At 41.7% G+C, this 24,076-nt stretch overlaps 1 protein-coding gene across 1 annotated transcript; it reads left to right on the top strand.

Annotated features, from left to right (window-relative positions):
* Positions 1–564: 564 nt before the first annotated feature.
* LOC116531386 (beta-1,3-galactosyl-O-glycosyl-glycoprotein beta-1,6-N-acetylglucosaminyltransferase 6-like) lies at positions 565–17,541 on the top strand. The gene is given in 3 exon segments (XM_032250135.1): positions 565–2,530; positions 17,234–17,379; positions 17,427–17,541. Coding segments are annotated over 3 exon segments (1,251 nt in total). The 5' UTR covers positions 565–1,540.
* The last annotated feature ends 6,535 nt before the right edge of the window (positions 17,542–24,076 follow it).

The raw sequence follows: 24,076 nt of genomic DNA, 5'->3' as shown, positions 1-24,076 counted from the left end.
TGAAACCCCATCTCTACTGAAAGTACAAAAATCAGTCGGGCATAGTGGCATACGCCTGTAATCCCAATTACTTAGGAGGCTGAGACAGGAGGATTGCTTGAACCTGGGAGGTGGAGGTTGCAGTGAGCCAAAATTGTGCCACTGCACTCCAGCCTGGGCAACAGAGCAAGACTCCATCTCAAAATAAAAAAAAAAAAAAGAGAGAGAGAGTTGGCCCATAAAGAAATGCACTCCAGTTATCTAGAAAATTCACATGAGCCAGGCGCGGTGGCTCACGCCTGTAATCCCAGCACTTTGGGAGGCCGAGGCGGGTGGATCACGGGGTCAAGAGATCGAGACCATCCTGGTCAACATGGTGAAACCCCGTCTGTACTAAAAATACAAAAATTAGCTGGGCATGGTGGCGCGTGCCTGTAATCCCTGCTACTCAGGAGGCTGAGGCAGGAGAATTGCCTGAACCCAGGAGGCGGAGGCTGCGGTGAGCCGAGATCGCGCCATTGCACTCCAGCCTGGATAACGAGAGCGAAACTCCGTCTCAAAAAAAAAAAAAAAAGAAAATTCACATGAGAATACGAGTCTACCTGTAAAAGCAATAGTTTGAAATTGTATTAATAATCAAAATGATTAATATATATGAGTAATGGGTCATGTTAAAATTAGTCCCTAATCCTCTGCAATCTATAGCCGTTTATATGGAAATTCTGTCTCCTCTAAAAGCCACAGCTGGTTGTGGGGAGATTTTGCCATCTAATCTTGCTGGGACCCTTCAAAACTAAAGGAATGAGGGAAATGAGTCACTCTTTCAATTATTCATTGGAAGAATCCACTGAGTGCCCAAATGTGCCTGGCGCTATGCTGACCACTTTGGATAAAAACTCTTAAGACCTGGCCCTGCCTAATGAAGTACTCCTACTCTAATGGACAGAAATCTGGAAGGATCTTCCTGCTTAAAAGGTTAGGATTGATAAGCCAGATGGGAAATTAATGGAATATACCTAGATATACATACTCAGGGAGAAGATAGCCACAAAAGGTGGGGTAGATATAGAGAGGTATGTAACTGGACACAATTATGACAGATTAGCTGATTCAACAATAGAAACAAGAAATGAGAGCTCACTCTTTACCCCAGCTCCCCAGTTACAGTGAGTCACACTGAGTAGTCTTGGTAGCCCAGCCTGGATGAGGATACATTGACTAAAAGATAAGCACATTCACAGAACAAGAAGTAAGAAATATCACAGAATTGACACTTAACTGGGAAATGGCCAGGAATTAAAATAAGCAAACCGGATCTGGAGAAGTGAGTGCAACTATTATCCCTCATTCATTTAGTTTTGAAGGATCCTAGCAACATTGGGTGGCAAAATCTGCCCACAACTGGCTATGGATTTTAGAGGAGACAGAATTTCCATATAAACTGCTGTAGATTGCAGAGACTTGTAGAGAGGCAAAATGTTTGATTAATTGATTATTTTCTTTAACTCTCAAAGAAGAATTATTTCCCTCCACCCTTCTACCCCAAGGTGTCAAAACTAAAATGAAGTTTTGGAGCAGTTATCTTTGTATCATTACTCTTCAAGCTGTAATCATCGTCACAGTATTATACAACGTGCGTGTAAGTCAACCAGACAGTGATCAAATGGATGATGCAGGTGGTGAATATCAAGTCCTTTCCCTACCGCACATCTGTGACACAGCCCTAAATGGGAAGACAGTGCAAGTGTTGCCAAGTGTTCTATCCACAACGTTTGGAATAGATTCCTGCCCTTACTATGTGCTGGAGAACCACTATATCACAACTCCTTTGTCCACAGAAGAAGCTGCATTCCCTTTGGCATATGTAATGACCATCAGTCAAGATTTTGATACGTTTGAACGACTTTTCCGGGCTATTTACATGCCTCAAAATGTCTACTGTATTCATGTTGATAAGGCAGCCACGATTGACTTCAAAATTGCTGTGAGTGAATTACTGGAGTGCTTCTCAAATGCATTTATATCCTCACAGTCTGAGTACATTATTTATGGGGGCAAATCCAAGCTCCAAGCAGACCTGGCCTGCATGAGAGATCTTATAGCATCAGCTGTTCAGTGGAGATATGTCATTAACACTGGTGATCACGATTTCCCCCTAAAAACCAACAGGGAGATAGTTCAGTATTTAAAAATGATGAACTGGACAAACGTTACACCTAATTTAGTGTCTGTTCTGAAATCTACTGAAAGAATCAAATATACCTATAGAGAGTACAGAACCAGATCACACGCTTTTGTCTTACGGAAACGTAAAAGGAAGAGCCCACCTCCATGTCAACTCAAAATCCACTTTGGTTCAACTTATGTTGCCCTTACAAGGGAATTTGTCCATTTTGCGCTTTATAATAAAATAGCCATTGAGTTACTCCAGTGGTCTCAGGATACGTACAGTCCAGATGAACATTTCTGGATTACACTCAACAATATTCCAGGTGAGTGTGGTTTCCTTTCTCATTTTTTTTTTTTTTGCTTGTTCATTTTTATTTTTTTGAGATAAAGTCTCCCTCCATCACCCAGGCTAAAGAGCAGTAGAGCAGTGGAGTGATCTTGGCTCACTGCAACCTGGGTTCAAGCAATTCTCCTGCCTCAGTCTCCCAAGTAGCTGCCGTTACAAGCGTTTGCCATCACACCAGGCTAATTTTTATAATTATAGTAGCGACAGGGTTTCACCACGTTGGCCAGGCTGGTCTCGAACTCCTGGGATCAAGTGATCCTCCCACCTTGGCCTCCCAAAGTGCTGGGATTACAGGCATGAGCCACTGCACCCAGCCAATTTTTATTTTTCAATCAACATGATATATAGTTATGATTTTAAAATCAAATATTAAAAGCTTTCTTATAATAACGATTCATGGCCTTATGCCATGCTTCTCCCCATGTGCAGTCCTAATTAAAAAAAACTATGATATTTTAGCTGTTCCTCCCATTGGTGACTTCTATGCAAAGAGAGTGCTTATACTGTCATTTCCTGATACATTAATTTTAACATTAAGTAAATGTTACAGTGGTTAAGAACATTTATATCATCTACCCACAAACTTTCCTTCACTTATTTCCTTTAATGCTGTGATTTTAAATCAATTGTCAATATTTATGTGATCATAACTATGAAGTTATTGTTCATAGCTGCCATGCACTCTACATTTTATTTTTCCTGAGATTGATGATTACCTCAGGTTTTTTTCTTTGGTTACTTTTTAAGTGTACTTATCACTATTTCAAAATGCTCACACTCATTGGTAACTACTTATGATTATTTTCCAGTAAGTAACTATGATTATTTCAACTTTTTTTTTTTTTTTTTTTTGAGACAGTCTCTTTTTGTCACCCAAGCTGGAGTGCTGGCGCCATCTCTGCTCACTGCAACCTCTGCCTCCCAGGCTCAGGCGATTCTCATGCCTCAGCCTCCTGAGTAGCTGGGACTACAGGCATGTGCCACCATGCCTGGCTGATTTTTGTACTTTTAGTAGAGATAGGGTTTCACCATGTGACCCAGGCTGGTCTCGAACTCCTGGGCTCAAGTCATCCACCTGCCTCAGCCTCCCAAAGTGCTGGGATTATAGGTGTGAACCACGGCACCCGGCCACGTTCAACTCTTTATTGGCGTCTTGTGCCCGCCCCCTACCCCCAATCTGGACATTGTCTCTGTGGGCCTGCTGTAAGCGTTTATCTTACCTGGGAACTCTCTTCCTTATGATGTTGAATCTTATATTCCATAGAATCTATAGTATCTTTTATATCTATCTTTATTATCTATCTTGAAATATTTAAGAATTAAATACTGTATGACCTCACACATGTGCTTCAAAATAATCTGAGGGTAGATGTGGAAGTGAATCATGATTAGTTTATTTGTATTGGAAGATGGGTGTGTCAGGGTTAATTATTGCTCTACAATTTTCCATAGTAAAAAGATTTTAAAACCTTAATAGCTGTTTGATTTTTTGAAGTTATTGTAAATAGGACAGTAATTTCTGTTATGTTCTTCTGATTATTTTACTTATAGTTTGATTTTTGTATATTATTTTTTAATTCAGCCATATTGCTAAATTCTCTTATTTTTAACAGTTTTCTAGTTGATTCTCTTGGATTTTCCATGTATTCAATTATATAATGTGTAAATAAATGAATTAACCTAATTTCCAAAGGTAAGATTCATTTGTTTATCTAATTTGTTAATAACAACTTTCAGAATAATAGTATTGATAATGGTGATCCTCTTATTCTTAATTGTAGTAAGAAATTTTCAGTCCTGGATTCCCAGACCCTTGTGTTCTAGCCATAGAGAAGATAGCGCCATAGGAGTGGACTCTGGTTCAAAGCCTGTACTGTATCCTTAGACAAAGTATATATGGCACCCAAGGACAGCGGTGAAGGAAAATCCCCCGATAAGCAGTACTTCAAGTCATACATGTGGTAGTCTACTTTGGAAAGAGAAAGATCCATCCTTTCAAGGAGTTGTCTCCCAGCTGCATCTAGAACTGAGCCTTCAGTAAGCCCTTACAGATTTCAACAAGGCCAGACACTTCCAATTGATGAGATATGTGTTGAGAATTGTTAATTCTATGGACATGAGCCAACTGACATGCTTTCTTTGTATCAAATGAGTTCCTTGATAAGAAGGATAAGAATTAGTTTTCTGAGGCCGGGCTCGGTTGCTCATGCCTGTAATCCCAGCACTTTGGGAGGCCGAGGCGGGTGGATCACGAGGTCAAGAAATCGAGACCATCCTGGTCAACATGGTGAAACCCCGTCTCTACTAAAAATACAAAAAATCAGCTGGGCATGGTGGCGTGTGCCTGTAATCCCAGCTACTCAGGAGGCTGAGGCAGGAGAATTGCCTGAACCCGGAAGGCGGAGGTTGCGGTGAGCCGAGATCACGCCATTGCACTCCAGCCTGGGTAACAAGAGCGAAACTCCGTCTCAAAAAAAAAAAAAAAAAAAAAAAAGAATTAGTTTTCTTATCATTGTACAGGGTGACTTGGTCACAAATAAGTCATTTTGTGAGGCCAGGCATGGTGGTTCAGACCTGTAATCCCAGCGCTTTGGGAGACCGAGGCAGGCGGATCACCTGAGGTCAGGAGTTCGAGACTAGCCCGGCCAACATGGTGAAACTCTGTCTCTACTAAAAATATGAAAATTAGCCAGGCATGGTGGTGGGCACCTGTAATCCCAGCTATTCGGGAGGCTGAGGCAGGAGAATTGCTTTAACCCAGGAGTTGGAGGTTGCAGTGAGCTGAGATCTCGCCATGGCACTCTAACCTGGATAACAAAGCAAGACTCTGTCTCAAGAAAAGAAAAAAAAAAAAAAAATCATTCTGTGAGTCCATGGATAGTGGCGCTAGCAGAACAACTGTGGATAGGGAAGTCAGATCCATATTCAGAATGTATGTCTACACTAATGAAGGCAAATCTCTATTTTTTCAATGATGAATGAGATCCAGCATAATCAACCTGCCACCTGACAGCTGATTGGTCCCCTTAGAAAACTGCTATTTCAGTACTCAGTGTTGGTCTCTGCTGTTAGCAGATTCAGCACTCAGTAGCATTGGCCAGGTGAGCCAAAGAAAAGTCCATACTATCAAGCTCATACATAGCTCCTATCTCTGCCACCATAGCCACTTTGTTCATGGGTCCATTGAGGAAGCACTGGGTTTTCTGGGGAAAGTCGCTGGCTGATACACAGACAGTGTGTCATTTGTTTCACCTGCTAATCAAAAGCTTTCTCTTCTTCCTCTTTAAGTGTGTGCTGTCTGGTGAGGATTCACATGGGACACAAATATCTTCACAGTTTGTGCTTATTCTTCCCCAGACTTCCTGTTCACCAATCTTTCAGTCCTGTTTTTTCCAAGTCTAACATCAAGACCAACTAAGCAACTGCTCATGTAATGAGTTATAAAGCCATATGTCTGGCCAACTGTCTCTCCAAAGTAGACAGACTACCAATGAACTAGTCAAAGATCTGACTACTAGAGAATTTTCTTTTGTTTTTGAGATGGAGTGTTGCTTTATCACCTAGGCTGGAGTGTAGTGTTGCCTGCTTGGCTCACTGCAACTTCTGCCTCCTGGGTTCAAGTGATTCTCCTGCCTCAGCCTCCTGAGTAGCTGGGACCACAGGCATGTGCCACTATGCCCAGCTAATTTTTGTATTTTTAGTAGAAACTGGGTTTCGCCATGTTGGCCAGACTGGTTTAGAACTCCTGGCCTTAAGTGGTCCACCTACCTCGGCTTCCCAGAGTGCTCAGATTACAGGTGTAAGCCGCCACATCTGGCCTGAGAATTTTCTTTCACCACTGTCCTTCAGTGTCACCCTGATGGGTGCTATAAAGCTGCAGCTGTCCACTTTAAACAGTATGGGCATATCATGCACACCAAGTACTCTGCCTTGGGACAGCTTCTCAAATCTGTGTTTCTATCATTAGCCCCACCTTGTTTCCTCAGTTCCCAATACATATTTTTTTCTGATACAACTTATTTTTAATGTTTAAATATAAAACTTCCAAACATGGCCGGGCGTGGTGGCTCAAGCCTGTAATCCCAGCATTCTGGGAGGCCGAGGCGGGTGGATCACGAGGTCAAGAGATCGAGACCATCCTGGTCAACATGGTGAAACCCCGTCTCTACTAAAAAAAATACAAAAAATTAGCTGGGCATGGTGCCGCGTGCCTGTAATCCCAGCTACTAAGGAGGCTGAGGCAGGAGAATTGCCTGAACCCAGGAGGTGGAGGTTGTGGTGAGCCAAGATCGCGCCATTGCACTCCAGCCTGGGTAACAAGAGCAAAACTCCGTCTCAAAAAAAAAAAAAAAAACTTCCAAACATACTTCAAAAATATAGTACGATGGACCTCCATAAGCCTATCAGTCAACTTTCACAGTCATCCATATAATGCTACGCTTGTTTCATTTATTGTTCTCCACATTTTTTAACTGGAATATTTTAAACCAAATCTAAGCCATTATGTCATTTCATCCTTAAATATTTTCTTGTGCATCTCAAAAGAAAAAAAATAGACATTTCTCACCCAACATAATGCTGCTAACACCTATAACAAAATTAACAATAATTCTTTAATATATAGATGCCTCTCAAACCCATTGTAAGTTGAAAATATTGTAAGTCAAAAATGCGTTTAATACACCTAACCTGCTGAATATATCATAGCTAGCCTACCTTAAGCATACTCAGAACGCTTACATTAGCCTACAGTTGGGCAAAATCATCTAACACAAAGTCTAGCCTATTTTATAATAAAGTGTTGAATATCTCATGTAATTTATTGAATATTGAACTGGAGGTAAAAAAAAAATACAATGGTTGCATAGCCACTCAAAGTATGGTTTCCACTGAATGCGGATTGCTTTTGCACCATCCTAAAGTCTAAAAATCCTAAGTCAAACCACTGTAAGTCAGGAACCATCTGTAATTGAATAACCTATTTAAATTCTTATTTCACAAATTGTCTAAAAAATATTACTCAGTTGGTTTATTGAAATAAGGATCTGAACAAGTTCCACTCATGGAATGTGTTTACAATGTCTCTTAAATCTTTCTTTCCTTTCTTCTAGAATAGATCTTTTGGCTTAGTAGAACTTCTCACATTTGTGATGTGGCTGACTGCCTTCTTGTTTTGATTTTAACTTGTTTCTGTATCCCATATATATTCCATAGACTGGAAATTAGATGTAAAACCTTGATTGAATTATGGTTTAATTAGCCAGGAAGGCAAGAGGACTTTCTGGGGGGTGCTGAGAGCTTCATGTTGCATGGGATCAGAATGCATATAATGTCTGTCTCACTTTTAGATGAGTGCAATTAATAACTGGCTTTGGCTGGGTGTAGTAGCTCCTGTAATTCAAGCACTTTGGAGGCCAAGGCGAGTGGATCACCTGAGGTTGGGAGTTCAAGACCAGCCTGACCAACATGGTGAAACCCCGTCTTTAATAAAATAAAATAAAATTAAATTAAAATTTAAAAAAAAAAAAACTGGCTTTAGCAGATGCACTGTTTTTCTTTCTTTTCTCTTTGAGGAAGGTCTTACTCTTGTCACCCAGGCTGAAGTACAGTGGCATGATCACAGCACACTGCAGCCTCAACCTCCCCAGCTCAACTGATCCTCCTAACTAACGGGGACTACAGGTGCACACCACCATGGTTGGCTAATTTTTTCACTTTTGTAAAGATGGGATCTCACTATGTTGCCCAGGCTGGTCTTGAACTCTGGACTTCAAGTGATCCACCTGCCCTCAGCCTCCCAAAGTGTTAGGATTACAGGAATGAGCCACTATGCCTGGCCCAGAGGCACTTCTTTCAACTGCCCCTTAAACAGGAGAATTCCCTCATTTGCTCTTAAACTTCTCACCCTCCCTTATCCATCTGTCCTAATTCAAGGCAGAATCTTCTGAAACATCCTACGTTCTTCCCTTTTCAATGACTCCCACATTCCTGTTAGTTTCTAAACCAGGAGCATTTGCTGGATCAGATCCTTCCTCTCCATTCATGTCTCACTGCCCTGGCCAGGAAGGAACCATTGAGATATTTGAGTAGGCTTAAAATAAATACAGCTAAGGACAGAGATTCATTTCTCTGACTGTTCCAGGCAGATTAATCCTTCTTCCCCTCTACTTCATTATCACTTTTATTTCTCCTCTTTGATTAGATTTCTCACATCTTATCTAATGTCTATTTCTCTTCATATCCAGGTTGGGAATCCTTTTAGTGTTAAAACTCGCACTCTGAATGAAAAGACTCCCCCACCCCAAACAGGCTTTGTGTGAGCAACATGACTGTCTATTCACTGGGGTGTGAGCAGGCTGTCGGAAAAGAGAATTAGTGGAGGGCAGTGGGATAGGAGTTGGCTTTATAGGTTTGATGTAGGCAGTAGAAAGTTACAGAAGTTACAGTTTAGGGCAGTTTTTGCAAGCTGAGAGGGGGTCGTAGGGTCTGGAGTCATGAGGTTGACCAAGGTCGTTACAAAGTCCAATTGCGTTATCAGTTGGGGCGGGAATAAGGAACAATAGAAGAATGTCTCAAGTTAATTAGGCTCCGCAGGGGTTGATCATTCTTCCCCTTTTCATGGTCTTCCAGTTACTTCAGATTTTCTAATTCTGTGAGGCCATCCAGAGGTATACATGTGGGTCACGGGGGTTGCCATGGCTCGATTTAGGGCATGGCATTGGTGCAGCCAGTTCAAAGAACCTTATATTTAGAAAAGGCTCAGTCTTATTCAATGCCCTTAATTCCTAATACATGGTTGAATTAAATATTCTCTGTTGAGTGAATGTACTTTCCTTACAGGCAACAGTAAACATTTGGATAACAATATGAATAAGTAGTATCTTTTCCAGCTCTTTTTGTTAGTCTATTAAATTATATTTAAACATTTAAAATATTAAATTTAATTTTGTATTAGTGATCTTGTTTATAAGAAAAAATTTACAATCCAATATTTCACAGACTACAGCAATGCTGGTCACAAGGCTTCGGGGCCACGTTTGTGACTAACTACAAGGTCAATGTGACTCCCATAGAATTCATGTTTATATTCCAAGAGAAATCAAAGTTACTCAGGATCAGCTGCATATGTACAAAAGCGTCACTCTGGAGGCCCAAGATTGTTGTTAGATTAAAGGATTTGATTAGCTAAGCATAGAGGTGTGCGCCTGTAGTCCTAGCTACTCAGGGGGCTGAGATAGGAGGTGGCTTGAGCCTGGGAGGTGGAGGTTGCAGTGAGCTGAGATCATGCCACTGCACTCCAGCCTGGGTGATTAGAGTGAGTCTCCATCTCACACACACACAAAAGGACTTGAGATAATGATTTGGTTCCAAGTATAGGTTGAGCATCCCAAATCCAAAACCCCAAAATCCAAATGCTCCAAAATCTGAAATTTTTTGAGCACTAACATGATGTTCAAAGGAAATGCTCATTGGAACATTTAGGAATTCAGATTTTTGGATTTGGGATGCTCGACCAAATCCAAAATTTTGTTGGGATCCTCAACCAGTAAGCATAATGCAAATATTCCAAAATCTGAAAAAAATCCAAAACATGAAACACTTCTGGGGCCAAGCATTACAGAATCAGGGTTATTGAACCTGTAATAGCATCAGCAACATCAATAATTAACATTTGTTGAATTCTTAGTATGTGCCAGGCACTGTGCTAAGTGCTTTCTGAAGACTGTCTCAGTTCATCATCATGAAATTCCCATGCTATAGGCCCTATGATGATTTTTTTCTTTTACAGAAGCAGACATTGTCACACAGCTAACAAGTAGTGACACGATGGTTCCAACCAGACTGTTTGGTATGAAGCAATTACTTCTGGCCACATCTCATGACGGCATAGACAATTTTTCCATTTCTAAACCTGACATTTCTTTTCTAGTACAAGGATGTTATCATGTTTAAAGAAACTTTACAAACATCCCCCAAACCTGCCTATTGCCCCAATCTGATTTAATCTACCCACTTCCCTCATCCCCTCGCAGCTTGCATAATTAACTACCATCACGGCACTTATTTTAGACATTTCACTCCCTCTACCTTCCCCTTCTCCATTCATCTCTTCCTAGCTTCTTTTTATTTGCTATTCATAATATCTACTGCCAATCTCTGTTTTTGCAAACATTCTTTTTGCCCCTTTGTCTTTTGGTTGTATCCATTTGGAAATCCACAGTCCTATAACAAATTCAGATAGCCATCATCTCTGTTTAGACCGCTGAGTATTAGCGCAGAAATTGCACAATCAAGCAGAACATTATATCTGTATGTTCTCAACCTATCGCTTCAACTGGGCCCTCAATTCCAGCCAGGATCTTGCTACGATGATCTGATTGTCACACATTTCCACTATAGCAATGACTACTTCAGACTTTCTCCACTCTTCTCAAACCTCCAGCCTCCCCTACCAACCTCACTTTCTACAGATGGTCTTGCCTCCAAGTTCACAGAACAAACACAGGCAAACAGATGGTGCTATGATTAGAATGCGTTCCCCAAGTTCACGAGTTAGAAACTTAATCTCCAATGCAACAGCGTTGGGAGGTGGGCCTAATAAAGGTGATTAGGTCAGGAGGCCTCTGCCATCATGAGTGGATTCATGTCTTTATCATGGGGGTGGGTTAGTTATCTTGAGAGTGGGTTGGTTATAAAAGTGAGTTCCACCCTCTCTTACTCTCTTGGCTTTCTGTCTTCCACCATGGGATGATGCAGCATAAAGCCCCTCAGCAGATGCAGCCCCTTGATCTCTGACTTCCCAGCTTCCAGAACTGTGAGCCGAATAAACTTTTATCGTTTATAAATTACCTAGTCTGTACTATTCTGTTATAGCAACACAAAACAGAGAAGACATGGAAACTCTCTCAGCTGTCTGCCTGCATTTGTATACATTCTTTCTTCTTGAAGAATCCTTCTATCCAACGTCAAAATCAATCTTTCTTTCTTTCCTTTCTTTCCTTCCTTTCTTTCTCTCTTTCTTTCTTTTCTTTTCTTTTTTTTTTTTTTTTTTTTGAGACGGAGTTTCGCTCTTGTTACCCAGGCTGGAGTGCAATGGCGCGATCTCGGCTCACCGCAACCTCCGCCTCCTGGGTTCAAGCAATTCTCCTGCCTCAGCCTCCTGAGTAGCTGGGACTACAGGCACGCGCCACCATGCCCAGCTAATTTTTTGTATTTTTAGTAGAGACGGGGTTTCACCATGTTGACCAGGATGGTCTCGATCTCTTGACCTCGTGATCCACCCGCCTCGGCCTCCCAAAGTGCTGGGATTACAGGCGTGAGCCACCGCGCCCGGCCCTCTTTCTTTCTTTTTTTTGAGAAAGGGTCTCGCTCCATCACCCAGACTAGAGTGCAGCAGTGCCATCACAGCTCATTGCAACCTCTGACTCCTGAGCTCAGGAGATCCTCCCACCTTGGCTTCCTGTGTAGCTAAGACTGCAGGTGTACACCACCACACCAGGATAGTGATTTTATTTTACATATATGTGTGTGTGTCTGTAAAATAACTATATATATTTCATAGTACAAATATTATACATTTATATATATTTTTTTTCTTTAGTAGAGACAGGGTCTCACTGTGTTGCCCAGGCTGGTCTCAAACTCCTGGTCTCAAGCAATTCTCCCACCTTGGCCACCCGAACTGTCAGGATTACAGACAGGAGCCACTGAGCCTGGCCAAAATCCTTCCTTATTTGTGCTCTGCATCTCTCATTTATTCAGACAATTGATGTCTAATTTAGATTGGTGGGGATAGGTGAGACAATTAGGCCTCATTAAGGAAATGACAAAAAGAAATCTGAAAGGTTGAACCATTAGAAACAAGGGTGATGTGGAGATTGATTTAAAAAAATTTGTATGCTGAAAGAATTTCTTTTTTTTTTTTTGAGACAAAGAGTCTTGCTCTGATCCACAGGGTGGAGTGCAATCACACAATCTTGGCTCACTGCAACCTCTGCCTTCTGGGTTCAAGCGATTCTCATGTCTCAGTCTCCCAAGTAGCTGTGACTACAGGCATCCACTACCACACCAAGCTAATTTTGTATTTTTAGTAGAGACTGGGTTTCACCATGTTGGCCAGGCTGGTCTCGAACTCCTGCCCTGCATCAGCCTCCCAAGTGCTGGAATTACGGGCATGAGCTACTGCGCCTGGTGAGAAAGGGTCTATTTATGCCCACCTTGAAATAAGCAAAACCTACCCATGTTCAATGAAAATTCTATCTCAGGAAACTTGTACAAATGATGATCCTTTCTCTCTAAATCTTCATTCTATTCTGTTCTAAGGGCTTCTTTCTTTTTGCCTTTAGACATATTCAGGTCTCTTCCATCTCAATAAAAACAAAAGACAAATTAGTCTGCCTTAGGCCTTTATATTCCCTAAGACGCTTCATCTCCTCTCATCCAGCCACAGTTCTAGAAGGAGCTGTCAACAGCTGCCATCTCCAATTCCTCCTGTTCCTCGTATATGCCTTTCTCCTCAACCTAGCTCATCTCCATTCTGTCACTCTTCCTCCATTGACCTCTTCTTTCAAATAACCTCCAAAGGACATTAATGACCTCTGTGTCAATAAATCAACTGGTCACCCTTGAGCCACGCCTGGTTCTCCTAATTCTCTGGCAACTTCTTAGCTTCTTTTGTCAGTTCATTATCCTTTAATAAACCACTGATGTGGACACTTATCAGAAAGTGGCCTAAAGCTCTATTCAGTTAGCATGATATGGTCTTTGTCTAAGTCAAGGGTCAGCAGAGTGTCTGCAAAAGGGCCACACAACAAATATTTTAGTCTCCACAGACTACACTATCTCTAGGTCTCTATCATAGCCATGCAGCTTGAAAGCTGCCAAATGAATGGGTATGGTCATGTTCCAATAAAACTTGATTGACAGACAAAAAATTTGAATTTCATTAATTAACACGTCAGAAAATATTATTATTCTTTTGATTTTTTTTCCCCTAACCATTCAAACATATAAAGACAATTCTTAGCTTGTGGGCTATACAGAAACTTATAGCCAGCCCAAGGGTCAGGGTGTATGCCCTGTTCTAAGTGTTCTCGTCACCCTTATAACCTTAATTACCATCTATACACAATAATTCCAAATTTAAACCTGGAGCTCAAACACATTTTTAAAGTTCCAAACACACAAGTTCAACTGGTTTCTCGACCTCTCCTCTTGGGTGTCTCACTGGATCCTTAAAATCAACATATCCCAAGATGACCCCAACTCCTCCCTCAGTCCACAAATCCAAACAAGCACCAGGTTCTGCTGAGTCTATATCCTGTCTTTATCTTGTAACATGCTATTCTTACCATTCACTCTGCAATCATTCCAATCCATGCCATCCTCATCATTTGCTCTGTTGCAACCGCTTCCTGAATTGTCTCCTAATATCTCCCCATCCCCTTGCAACCCATTGCAGCCAGTCTAATATTTAAAAACACAAATTTGGCCAGGTGCAGTGGCTCATGCCTAAATCCAAGCACTTTGGGAGGCCAAGGCAGGTGGATCACGAGGTCAGGAGCTCAAGACCAGCCTAGCCAAGATGGTGAAATCCTGTCTCTATTAAAAATACAAAAATGAGCCAGGCATGGTGATGGTCGCCTGTAATCCCAGCTATTCAGGAGGCTGAGGCAGAGAATTGCTTGAACCCAGGAGGCAGAGGTTGCAGTAAGCCAAGATCGCACCATTGCACTCCAGCCTAAGCAACATAGCAAGAATCTGCCTAAAAAAGAAAAAAAAAAAATCACAAATTTGACAAGATTACTTTCCTGCTTCAAGTACTTTCGCCACTTTGCCAAAAAGTCTTTAACTCATTAAAGCCTGCAGTTTGCCACAGGATCTGCCCAACTCTTCTCTCCATCCCTCCTTACCTTGGGCCTCTCACCTTTTCCTTTTCTTTCTTTCTTTTTTCTTTTTCTTTGGTTTTTTTTTTTTTTTTTTTTTTGCAGGGCAGTAGGGTGGACAGCCTCTCACTCTGTCGCTCAGGCTGGAGTGCAATGGTGCAATCACAGCTCACTGCAGCCTCAACCTCCTGAGCTCAAGCAATTCTCCTGCCTTAGCCTCCCAAGTAGCTGGGACCACAGGTGTGTGCCACCACACCTGGCTAACTTTATTTTTATTTTTTGTAAAGACAGGGTCTCCCTCTGTAGCTCAAGCTGGTCTTGAACTCCTGGCCTCAAGCAATCTCCCTGCCTTGGCCTTCCAAAGTGCTGGGATTACAGGCATGAGCTACCACACCCAGTTTGCACCTCCTCCCTTATCTTACTGCAGCCATCCTGGTACTATAATGGTCTATGCATTTTAAGCCTTCTCTAAGAAAGCCTGCCCTACCCTGCAACCTGAAATATAAGATTATTCTCTCATATTTTCTATTAATGGTTTTTCTGTTTTTGATTTACCATTTTGATAGATCTGAAAATTATTTGGGGGGGGCATAAGCAATGCATCTAATGTATCTTTATCCATTTGGATAATGTTTCCAGCACCATTTATTGAATATTCCTGATTTTTAGTGCTATTTGCTTCTCAGTCTAAGCTCCTTGGGTCAGTTTCTAAGCTATTATTTTCCATTTATCTATTTTTTTTTCTAACAGCAATGGCATCATTTCAGTTATTGTGCTCAAAATGTTCTTGGCTATTTTTGGTCCTTGCACTTGCCAATTAACTAGGATTAGCTTGTAAATTTCTGATAAGAATTCAGCTGTGATTTTTACTGGAAGATGTCAAAAAAAAGGTCAGTAATCCCCTTCAGTGAATAATATCAAAAAGCCATAAAGAGAATGAGAACTAGCAACTCTAACTTCATTGAAACTAGAAGAAATAGAAGCTGAAAACCACAAAGTATGTGAAGGAGTTTCCAGAGCAGCAAAGTTCAAACAGTATTGCATGTGGGAAGAAGCAGGCAGGGGATATTGATTTCCACAAATCTCAGAATGAGCCAGCAGAGTCGATTTCTCCAAGGTGAGAGGACACTGTTAGATCAACAAAAGCACAAGTCCTGGCTTCTTTTTACACCAATGCAATCAAAATGCCTGAACTGGCAGAAAGAATGTCTATGGACCTGGTTTGGTTCCAAAGAAGCAAAGGAGAAGAGGCTAAATGAAGAAACTCACGGATAAGCTGGATGTATAACCACCTAACAAAAATCCACTGCAAACATGTTATCTTTTTTTTCTCTCTCTTTTTGAGCCAAGTCTTGCACTCTTGACTGGGTTGGAGTGCAATGGTGCAATCTTGGCTCACTGCAACCTCTGCCTCCTGGGTTTACATGATTCTTCTGCCTCAGCCTTCCAAGTAGCTGGGATTACAGGCGTACACCACCACACCTGGCAAATGTTTTGTATTTTTAGTAGAGGTGGGGTTTCACTATGTTGGCCAGACTGGTCTCGAACTCCTGACCTCGTGATCCACCAACCTCGGCCTCCCAAAGTGCTGGGATTACAGGCATGAGCCACCACGCCTGGTTGCAAACATGTTATTCTTAAAGATGAACTCTCAGAAGTATTTTATTTAAAGAAAGTAATAAGGATGACATTACCACTTTCATATTCAACATTTTAAAGGAAACTGTAGCCAGCTTGATAAGGCCAGAAAAAGAAAAAAGTTTTAAGAATTTGAAAAGAAAGACCTTTTCTGTCAAAAGTAGAATTAGGGCAGTAAGAGAGAATACACCAGATTTATCTAATCTTTGCCTCTACTTTTTAGGCAATGCTTAGGCAATTTCTTCACAATTACCATCAGCATCAAAGTAATGTTATCAACAACTACTTATGCTTAACTATGAGTTTAACTTATTTCTCTTCTTGCTATTTTTTTTTACATTCCATTTATCTCTTTCTTAAATTAATATTTTATACACTTAGACTACATCCTTGGGTAATTATTAATAAATATTCTGAAAGTTCTTACATTTGTGTTCACTCTTGAATGATAGGCTTCTTGGTACGTAATTCTGAATTTAAGATAATCTCCCTTGGAACTTTGATCACTTTTAGTATCAAACATCACTAATGAAGACTCTGTTACTAATTAGATCTTTTCCTTTGCTAGATAATCTATGCTTTATATAACTTTTTAGGATTTTTTTCTTTGACTTTGAGGACTTGAAATTTTATCAGAAAATATCTAATGTGTGGATTTCTTTTAAAAATTAATTGGCGCGCGGCGCGGTGGCTCACGCCTGTAATCCCAGCACTTTGGGAGGCCGAGGCAGGTGGATCACGAGGTCAAGAGGTCGAGACCGTCCTGGTCAACATGGTGAAAACGCGCCTCTACTAAAAATACAAAAAATTAGCTGGGCATGATGGTGCGTGCCTGTAGTCCCAGCTACTCAGGAGGCTGAGGTAGGAGAATTGCCTGAACCCAGGAGGCAGAGGTTGCAGTGAGCCGAGATTGCGCCATTGCACTCCAGCCTGGGTAACAAGAGCGAAACTCTGTCTCAAAATAAAAAAAAAAAATTAACTGGCACTCAATGGGTACTTTCAAAGCCAGTCTCAGTGTTACATGCCTATAATACCAGCTGCTCAGGAGGCTGAGGTGGGAGGATAGTTTGAGCCCAGAAGTTCAAGACCAGCCTGGGCAACATAGTAAGACTCCACATCAAGTTAAAAAAAAACAACAAAAAAGGGGGGCACTTTCAATCAGAAGATTTAATTTTTTGTTTAGCTCTTGAAAACGGTTTTTAAATTTATGTGATAGACCCTCTTTCATTCAGATAGAGATTATGGGCTTCGGAAAGCAGCAGCGAACTCTGGCTCCCACCAGAATAGACACACCTTTCCACATGGCCTTGAGTTTCAGCAACAATATCCAGTTATCAGCTTTGGTGGCAACGACTGTAGCATCAGAATTTGATAAGATTACTTTCCTGCTTCAAGCACTTCAAGCCCGCCATGGCGGGCACTGCAGCACCAAGGGAGGCCCTGGGGTCTTTCCACCTGAAAGCAGCTTGTTCTGCTCATTAGAACAAGTGGGGATTCTGGAACTGCTATTCACACCTCAAATAGTAAAGCCAGATCCCCACGCTCCAGCCCGCCAAGCTACCGTATATATAGAAACCAAAAACCAATACTTAAAATGTTCATTTATCTCAGGAGGTGTGTTAGTTTCATATGGCTGTTTTAACAGATGGACAAAAACTCAGTGGTTGAGTTTTCTTGTTTGTTTGCTTGCTTGCTTGTGAGACAGAGTCTCACTCTTGTCACCCAGGCTGGTGTGCAAGGGTGCGATCTAGGCTCACTACAACTTCTACCTGTGAGGGTTCAAGCCATTCTCCTGCCTCAGCCTCCAGAGTAGCTGGGATTACAGGTGCACACCACCACACTCAGCTAATTTTTGTATTTTTTTTAGTAGAGACGGGGTTTCACCACATCGGCCAGGCTGGTCTTGAACTCCTGACCTCAGGTGATCTGTCTGCCTTGGCCTCTCAAAGTGCTGGGATTACAGGCATGAGCCACAGCACTTGGCCTCAGTGGCTGTTTTAACACAAATTTATGATCTTCTATGGGTCAGAAGTCTGACGTGGGTCTCACTGGACTAAATTCAAGGCATTGGCAGGGCTGCAGTCCTAACTGGAGGGTCTAGGGAGCATGTTTCCTCATCTTTTCTAGCTTCTAGACACTGCCCGCATTCTTTGGCTCCTGGTCGCCTTTCTCCATCTTCAAACCTAACAACATTACATCTCTCTAACCATTCTTCCCTCATCCCATCTCCTTCAGACCACGGCAGGAAAGGTTCTCTGTTTTTAAGGAACAATGTGATTAGACTCGGCCCAACTTTACTTCTTATTCCCAAATTCTTCAACAAAGAATTTGAGAAATGGATTCTGAAACTCATGTTAACAACATTTACGAATGACTTTTTTTTTTTTTTTTTTTTTTGAGATGGTCTCACTCTATTGCCCAGGCTGGAGTGCAGTGGTGTCATCTCAGCTCACTGAAACCCCTGCCTCCCAGGTTCAAGTGATTCTCCTGCCTCAGCCTCTGGAATAGCTGGGACTACACATGCGTGCCACCACACTTGGCTAATTTTTTTTTGTATTTTTAGTAGAGATGGGGTTTCACCATGTTGGCTAGACTGGTCTCGAACTCCTGGCCTCAGGTGATCCACCCACCTCAGCCTCCCAAAGTGCTGGGATTACAGGCGTGAGCCACCGTGCCCAGCCTTGAATGACTTACTTTTTTTATGGCCTTATGTATAGGATTTTATAATGGACCACAAGGTCAAGATTAGGATGAGACATGTGAAACACCTGGGGTTTAAAACTCAAGAAGGTGTTCACATTCAGGATCAGCACTCACAAGACCCTGAGAGTTTACGCCTCGTCACTTGACCCTAGTCCTGGCCAGATACACAATAGACCTAAGCATAAATCATTAATACAGAAATAGTGTTACTCTTACTCTGAGAGCATGACACAAGTTATTCAAATGGCAGATACAGGCATCACACATCACCAATGAAGCGACACCGTACAAGCAAGTTTTAGGAAAATATATGCTTTACCTTTAGTGATAGATACCTTACATGGAAACATTATAGACCCAAATATTGCTGAGCCAAACATACACCTCTGCAGTCTAGGGTTAGTGTTAGCCAAATAGGCTATAACAAATTAAATTGCAAGACTAATAATAACTAATAATTTAAAAACAAGAAAAGCAATTGAAAACAAAACCAACTCAGCACTACACTGATAACAAAGTGACCTTGTGGAGTGCCAGTGAGATCCATCCATGTGCATGTCAGTAGGCATGTCAAAAGATTGGCAAGTTTAATAAGAAGCCAGACTCAGGCCGGGTGCCATGGCTCACACCTGTAATCCCAACACTTTGGGAGGCTGAGGCAGATGGATCACGAGGTCAGGAGTTTGAGACCAGCCTGGCCAACATGACAAAACCCTGTCTCTACTAAAAATACAAAAAATTACCTAGGTGTGGTGGCAGGTGCCTGTAATCCCAGCTACTTAGGAGGTTGAGGCAGGAGAATCACTTGAATCTGGGAGGTGGAGGTTGTAGTGAGCCAAGATCATGCCATTATACTCCAGACTGGGTGACAAAGTGAGACTCTGTCTCAAAAAATAAAAAAATAAAAAGAAGCCAGATTCAGCAATGGGATACTGAATATGAACCCTAGTAAGGCATTCATTTTAATTTTTGAACACAAAATTATACTTTACTATTTGGTAATTAGTAACTAATTAGTAACTATTAGTAACTAATTACCAAATAATTTAGTATTTAGTAACTATTAGTATTAGTAACTATTTATAACTATTAGTAACTAATTACTAAATACTAAAGACTCCTCAGTTGCCATAAAAATTAAAATTTTCAATCCTGTATTATATCACCATAAGAAAAGAGGAGAATCACTTTGCTGCCAAAAAGGATCCTTAAGGTATATATAGTAGGCTGGGCATGGTGGCTCACGCCTGTAATCCCAGCACTTTGGAAGGCCAAGGCAGGCGGATCACCTGAGGTTGGTGTAAGGTTTTTAAACTGACTGCACCATGGGCTGTACCATGGTTAGGCCATGGTGACCTCCATGACCCACACGTACCCCCTGGATGGCCTCCTGGAGCCAGAGAATCTGAAGTAACAGGAAAACCACAAAAAGGAAAACGGCTGCTCCTGCAGAGCCCAATTAACCAACCTTGCAACATTCTACCATTGTTCCTGCCTCAATTATCCCTGCCTTAACTGATAACCCAACCTTGTGACACTGGACCTTGTGATACCCACCCCCAGCAACACCCCCGGCTTAAAAAAAAAAAAACCCACCTATACCCCACAGAAAAACTCTTCTAATTCCTAAAAAAATTCAACAAAAAAACCTCAAATATCTTATACCAACAGACTGCTGCTCTTCTTCACAGGTGCGTGCCACCATGCTCGGCTAATATCTTGCATTTTTAGTACAGACAAGGTTTCACCATGCTGGCCAGGCTGGTCTCAAATCCCACCCTTATATGACTTCCTAAAAAGATAGGAAGGAACTAAAACGTAAGACATTCAATAGCTTTCTTATAATAACCACCAAGAAATATAATGGGGAAAGATCCCACTAACATAAAATACATATAAACAATTTAAACAAGAAAAGTTTGAGATAAAAGGCAAGGTGGGGAAAAAGTGTTCGGATACAGATATAATCACCTTTTTATATAAAGCAGCCAATTACGAATCAGTAAGAGAGGACTGTCATTATAAAAAGTTGCGGGAGGAGGAGGAGTTGGATGCTAATCCAGACTATTTCATGGTTGCCAGCAAGGGAAACACCAGGAAAGAAGGAGATGGTGAAGTGGCAGATTTAGTATTTATGTGAAACTATCTAGTCATCCATCAGTATATGGGGGGATTCTTTCCAAGAACCCCACAAATACCAAAATTCATGCACACTCAAGTTCTTCCCTAAGAAACTCAGTATAGGAAAAGTCAGTCCTTCCTATATGTGGATTTCACATCCCACAAATACTGTATTTTCCATCGACCTTTGGTTGAAAAAATGTTAGGTATAAGTGGATCCACTGAGTTCAAATCCACATTATTGAAGGGTCAATTGTAGTTAGAAACCCCTATAAGACCAATCTCCTCAACTCCACCTGTGTTTTGGGAAGATGGAGTGGAAGAATGTTGGGATCTCTTCTCTTCCTCTACAAAAGAAGTATAAAACGTAATTTTTTTTTTTTAAGACAGAGTTTCGCTCTTGTTGCCCAGGCTGGAGTGCAGTGGCAAAATATCAACTCACTGCAACCTCCACCTCCCAGGTTTAAGTGAGTCTCCTGCCTCAGCCTCCCAAGTAGCTGGAATTATATGCATGAGCCACCACGCCAGCTAATTTTTTGTATTTAGTGGAGGTAGGGTTTCACATTGTTGACCAGGCTGGTCTCGAACGCCTTACCTCAGGTGATCCACCCACTTTGGCCTCCCAAAGTGCTGGGATTACAGCCATGAGCCACCATGCCCAGTCTTAAAATATGCATTTTTTAAAATAGAGATGAGGCTGGGCACCGTGGCTCATGCCTGTAATCCTAGCATTTTGGGAGGTTGAAGCGGGCAGATCACCCTCAGATCAGGGGTTCAATACCAGCCTGGCCAACATGGTGAAACCCTGTCTCTAGTAAAAATACAATTAGCCGGGCATGGTGGTGCATGCCTATAATCCCAGCTATTCAGGAGGCTGAGGCAGGAGAATTGCTTGAACCCAGGAGGCAGAGGTTGCAGTGAGCCGAGATTGCACCTCTGTACTCCAGCCTGGGTAACAGAGTGAGACTCCATCTTGAAAAATACAATACAATACAATACAATAAAAATAGAGATGGGATCTTGCTCTGTTACCCAGACTGATCTCCAACTCCTAAGCTCAAATGATCCTCCCACTTATGTCTCCCAAAATGCTGGGATTATAGGTGTTAGCCACCATGCTTGGCCCAAAACGTGCATTCTAAGATCATCATCAAGAGGTATAGTTTCTTGTACCTCTGCAGTTCTCAAAGTATGGTTCCTAGAGCAGTCAGTACTGGGAACTTGGAAATGAAATTACCTGCCTCCCTCCCCACATCTGCAGAATTAGAAACTCTGCAGGGAGGAGTGGCCAGCTGTGTTCTCAAGCCCAGGTGATTCTGAGTTATGCTAACCTTTGAGAACACCTGTCATAGGGAAATAATTTTCCTGTAATGTGTTCTAGCAATTTAGCTAAGTAGTTTGTGTGTTTGAATCCTTATTATAGACATTAAATCATTTAAAGGCTAATAGGTTACATTCTAAAAATTAAGTCTTTAATGCATTCAATTTCCATGTCTCATTAAGCAAAAGACTCACAGAGGTGAATCAAGGAATAGGTGGTTCCCCCAATGGTTTGTTTTGTTGATTCATTCGTTGTTCTAAAGAAAGGCTGGGCATGGTGGCTCACACCTGTGATCCCAGCACTTCAGGAGGCCAAGGTGAGCAGAACACAAAGTCAGGAGTTTGAGAGAAGCATGGCCAATATGGTGAAACTCCATCTCTACTAAAAATACAAAAAAACAAACAACAACAACAAAAAACTAGCCAGCCGGTCATGGTGGTGTGCACCTTAGTCCCAGCTACTCAGGAGGCTAAGGCAGGAGAATCGCTTGAACCCAGGAGGTGGAGGTTGCAGTGAGCCAAGATGGCACCACTGCACTCCATCCTGGACAATAGAGGGAGACTCCAGTTCAAAAGAAAAAAGGAAAGAAAAGAAAAGAAAAAGAGTGCACAGAAGGGCCAACAGCAAAGGGAACAAATACACAAATTCCCATGTCCTGCAGGAGGAACACAGTTGTTTAGGATCCCTCCACAATTCCCCAACTGATTCCAACCACTTCTGTCTGTCTTCTCATGAACCCTGTAGATGCCCCTGGATCCATGAACCAAGAAATCTCAGCTACGAGTCTTAGAGCTGTGAAGTGGATTTTCCAGGAAGATATTCACAAAGGCTGCCATGGTAACACTTTCTCATTTCTTTTTTTTCTCTCCATTGGAACTTCCATTTTCACCATAAGAATAGAGAGAGACGGTGAAAGGGCATTTAGAATGACAGTGTCTGTCTGGAATGATCATGGAAATCATTGTGCCTGGCTCATACAGCGAGTGGTCAAGAATTAACAGCTCTGAGTACATGCCAGGAGATTTGCAGTGATTATTTCCTCTTACAGATTTAGAGCTCTAGAACCCTAAGAACTCTGGTCCTCCTCACTTTATAGATATGGAAACTGAGGCTCTGAGAAAGAAAATGGCAAGCCCGTAAGGTGCCAGTGAGAGGCAGGACCAGCAACAGAACATGGCCATCTGATTTGGAGCCTAGGGCTTTGTCACCACAACCTGCCTCCCTACAGCCTCTGCTTCCTGCAGTAATAGCTAGATGGAACACGGAAAGTGCTCAAGTCTTGTGAACACACTATAAATGGTAGCATTTGACGAGCCTTCCCTGCTGCTCTCTCTCTCTCTCTCACACACACACACACACACACACACACACACACACTTGCTTGATGGGAAACAAGTTACAAAATTCTTCAAAATACTTCGCAGTTCATGTGTCATCTTAATACACAGACGGGCATGAAAATGACCTCCTGTTTGTGAACCACGAGAGAGATTTGCTCTGCTTTGGTTCTCAGCGCCTTCAGAGAAAGTCTGTGGGAAAGCCTCTCCTCACTTCCCCTCTCCCTTCCTTTCAGACCCAGAAGCTGAGAACTCATTTTTCTCAGTCAGTCATTTTCACAGCCTAGTCTATGAAGAATGTCACTGTGTGATAAAATCCTCACCAAACCTCGGCAAAATGAAAAAAAAGGGCGATGCAGCAAGTTTTTCAAAAAGCCATGTTTCTGAAGTTTAAAGGACTGTCCTTTATTTGAAATTAAGTCCTTCCTCCTTTGTATGTATGTTAAAATAACATATTTAAAAATGAAATGGTAGAAACAGATGATGGAAGTCACTTAATTAAATGGCAAAACAAAAGTTAGCCATTGTATATTTGTTAACATTCTTAATATTTCTTTTTTTTTTTTTTTTTTTTTTG

This window comes from Sapajus apella, unplaced genomic scaffold (assembly GCF_009761245.1).
Source record: "Sapajus apella isolate SASKATOON/1434 unplaced genomic scaffold, GSC_monkey_1.0 scaffold70, whole genome shotgun sequence".
NCBI classification, from domain to species: domain Eukaryota; kingdom Metazoa; phylum Chordata; class Mammalia; order Primates; family Cebidae; genus Sapajus; species Sapajus apella.
This window is presented reverse-complemented; position numbering and strand designations above follow the sequence as displayed.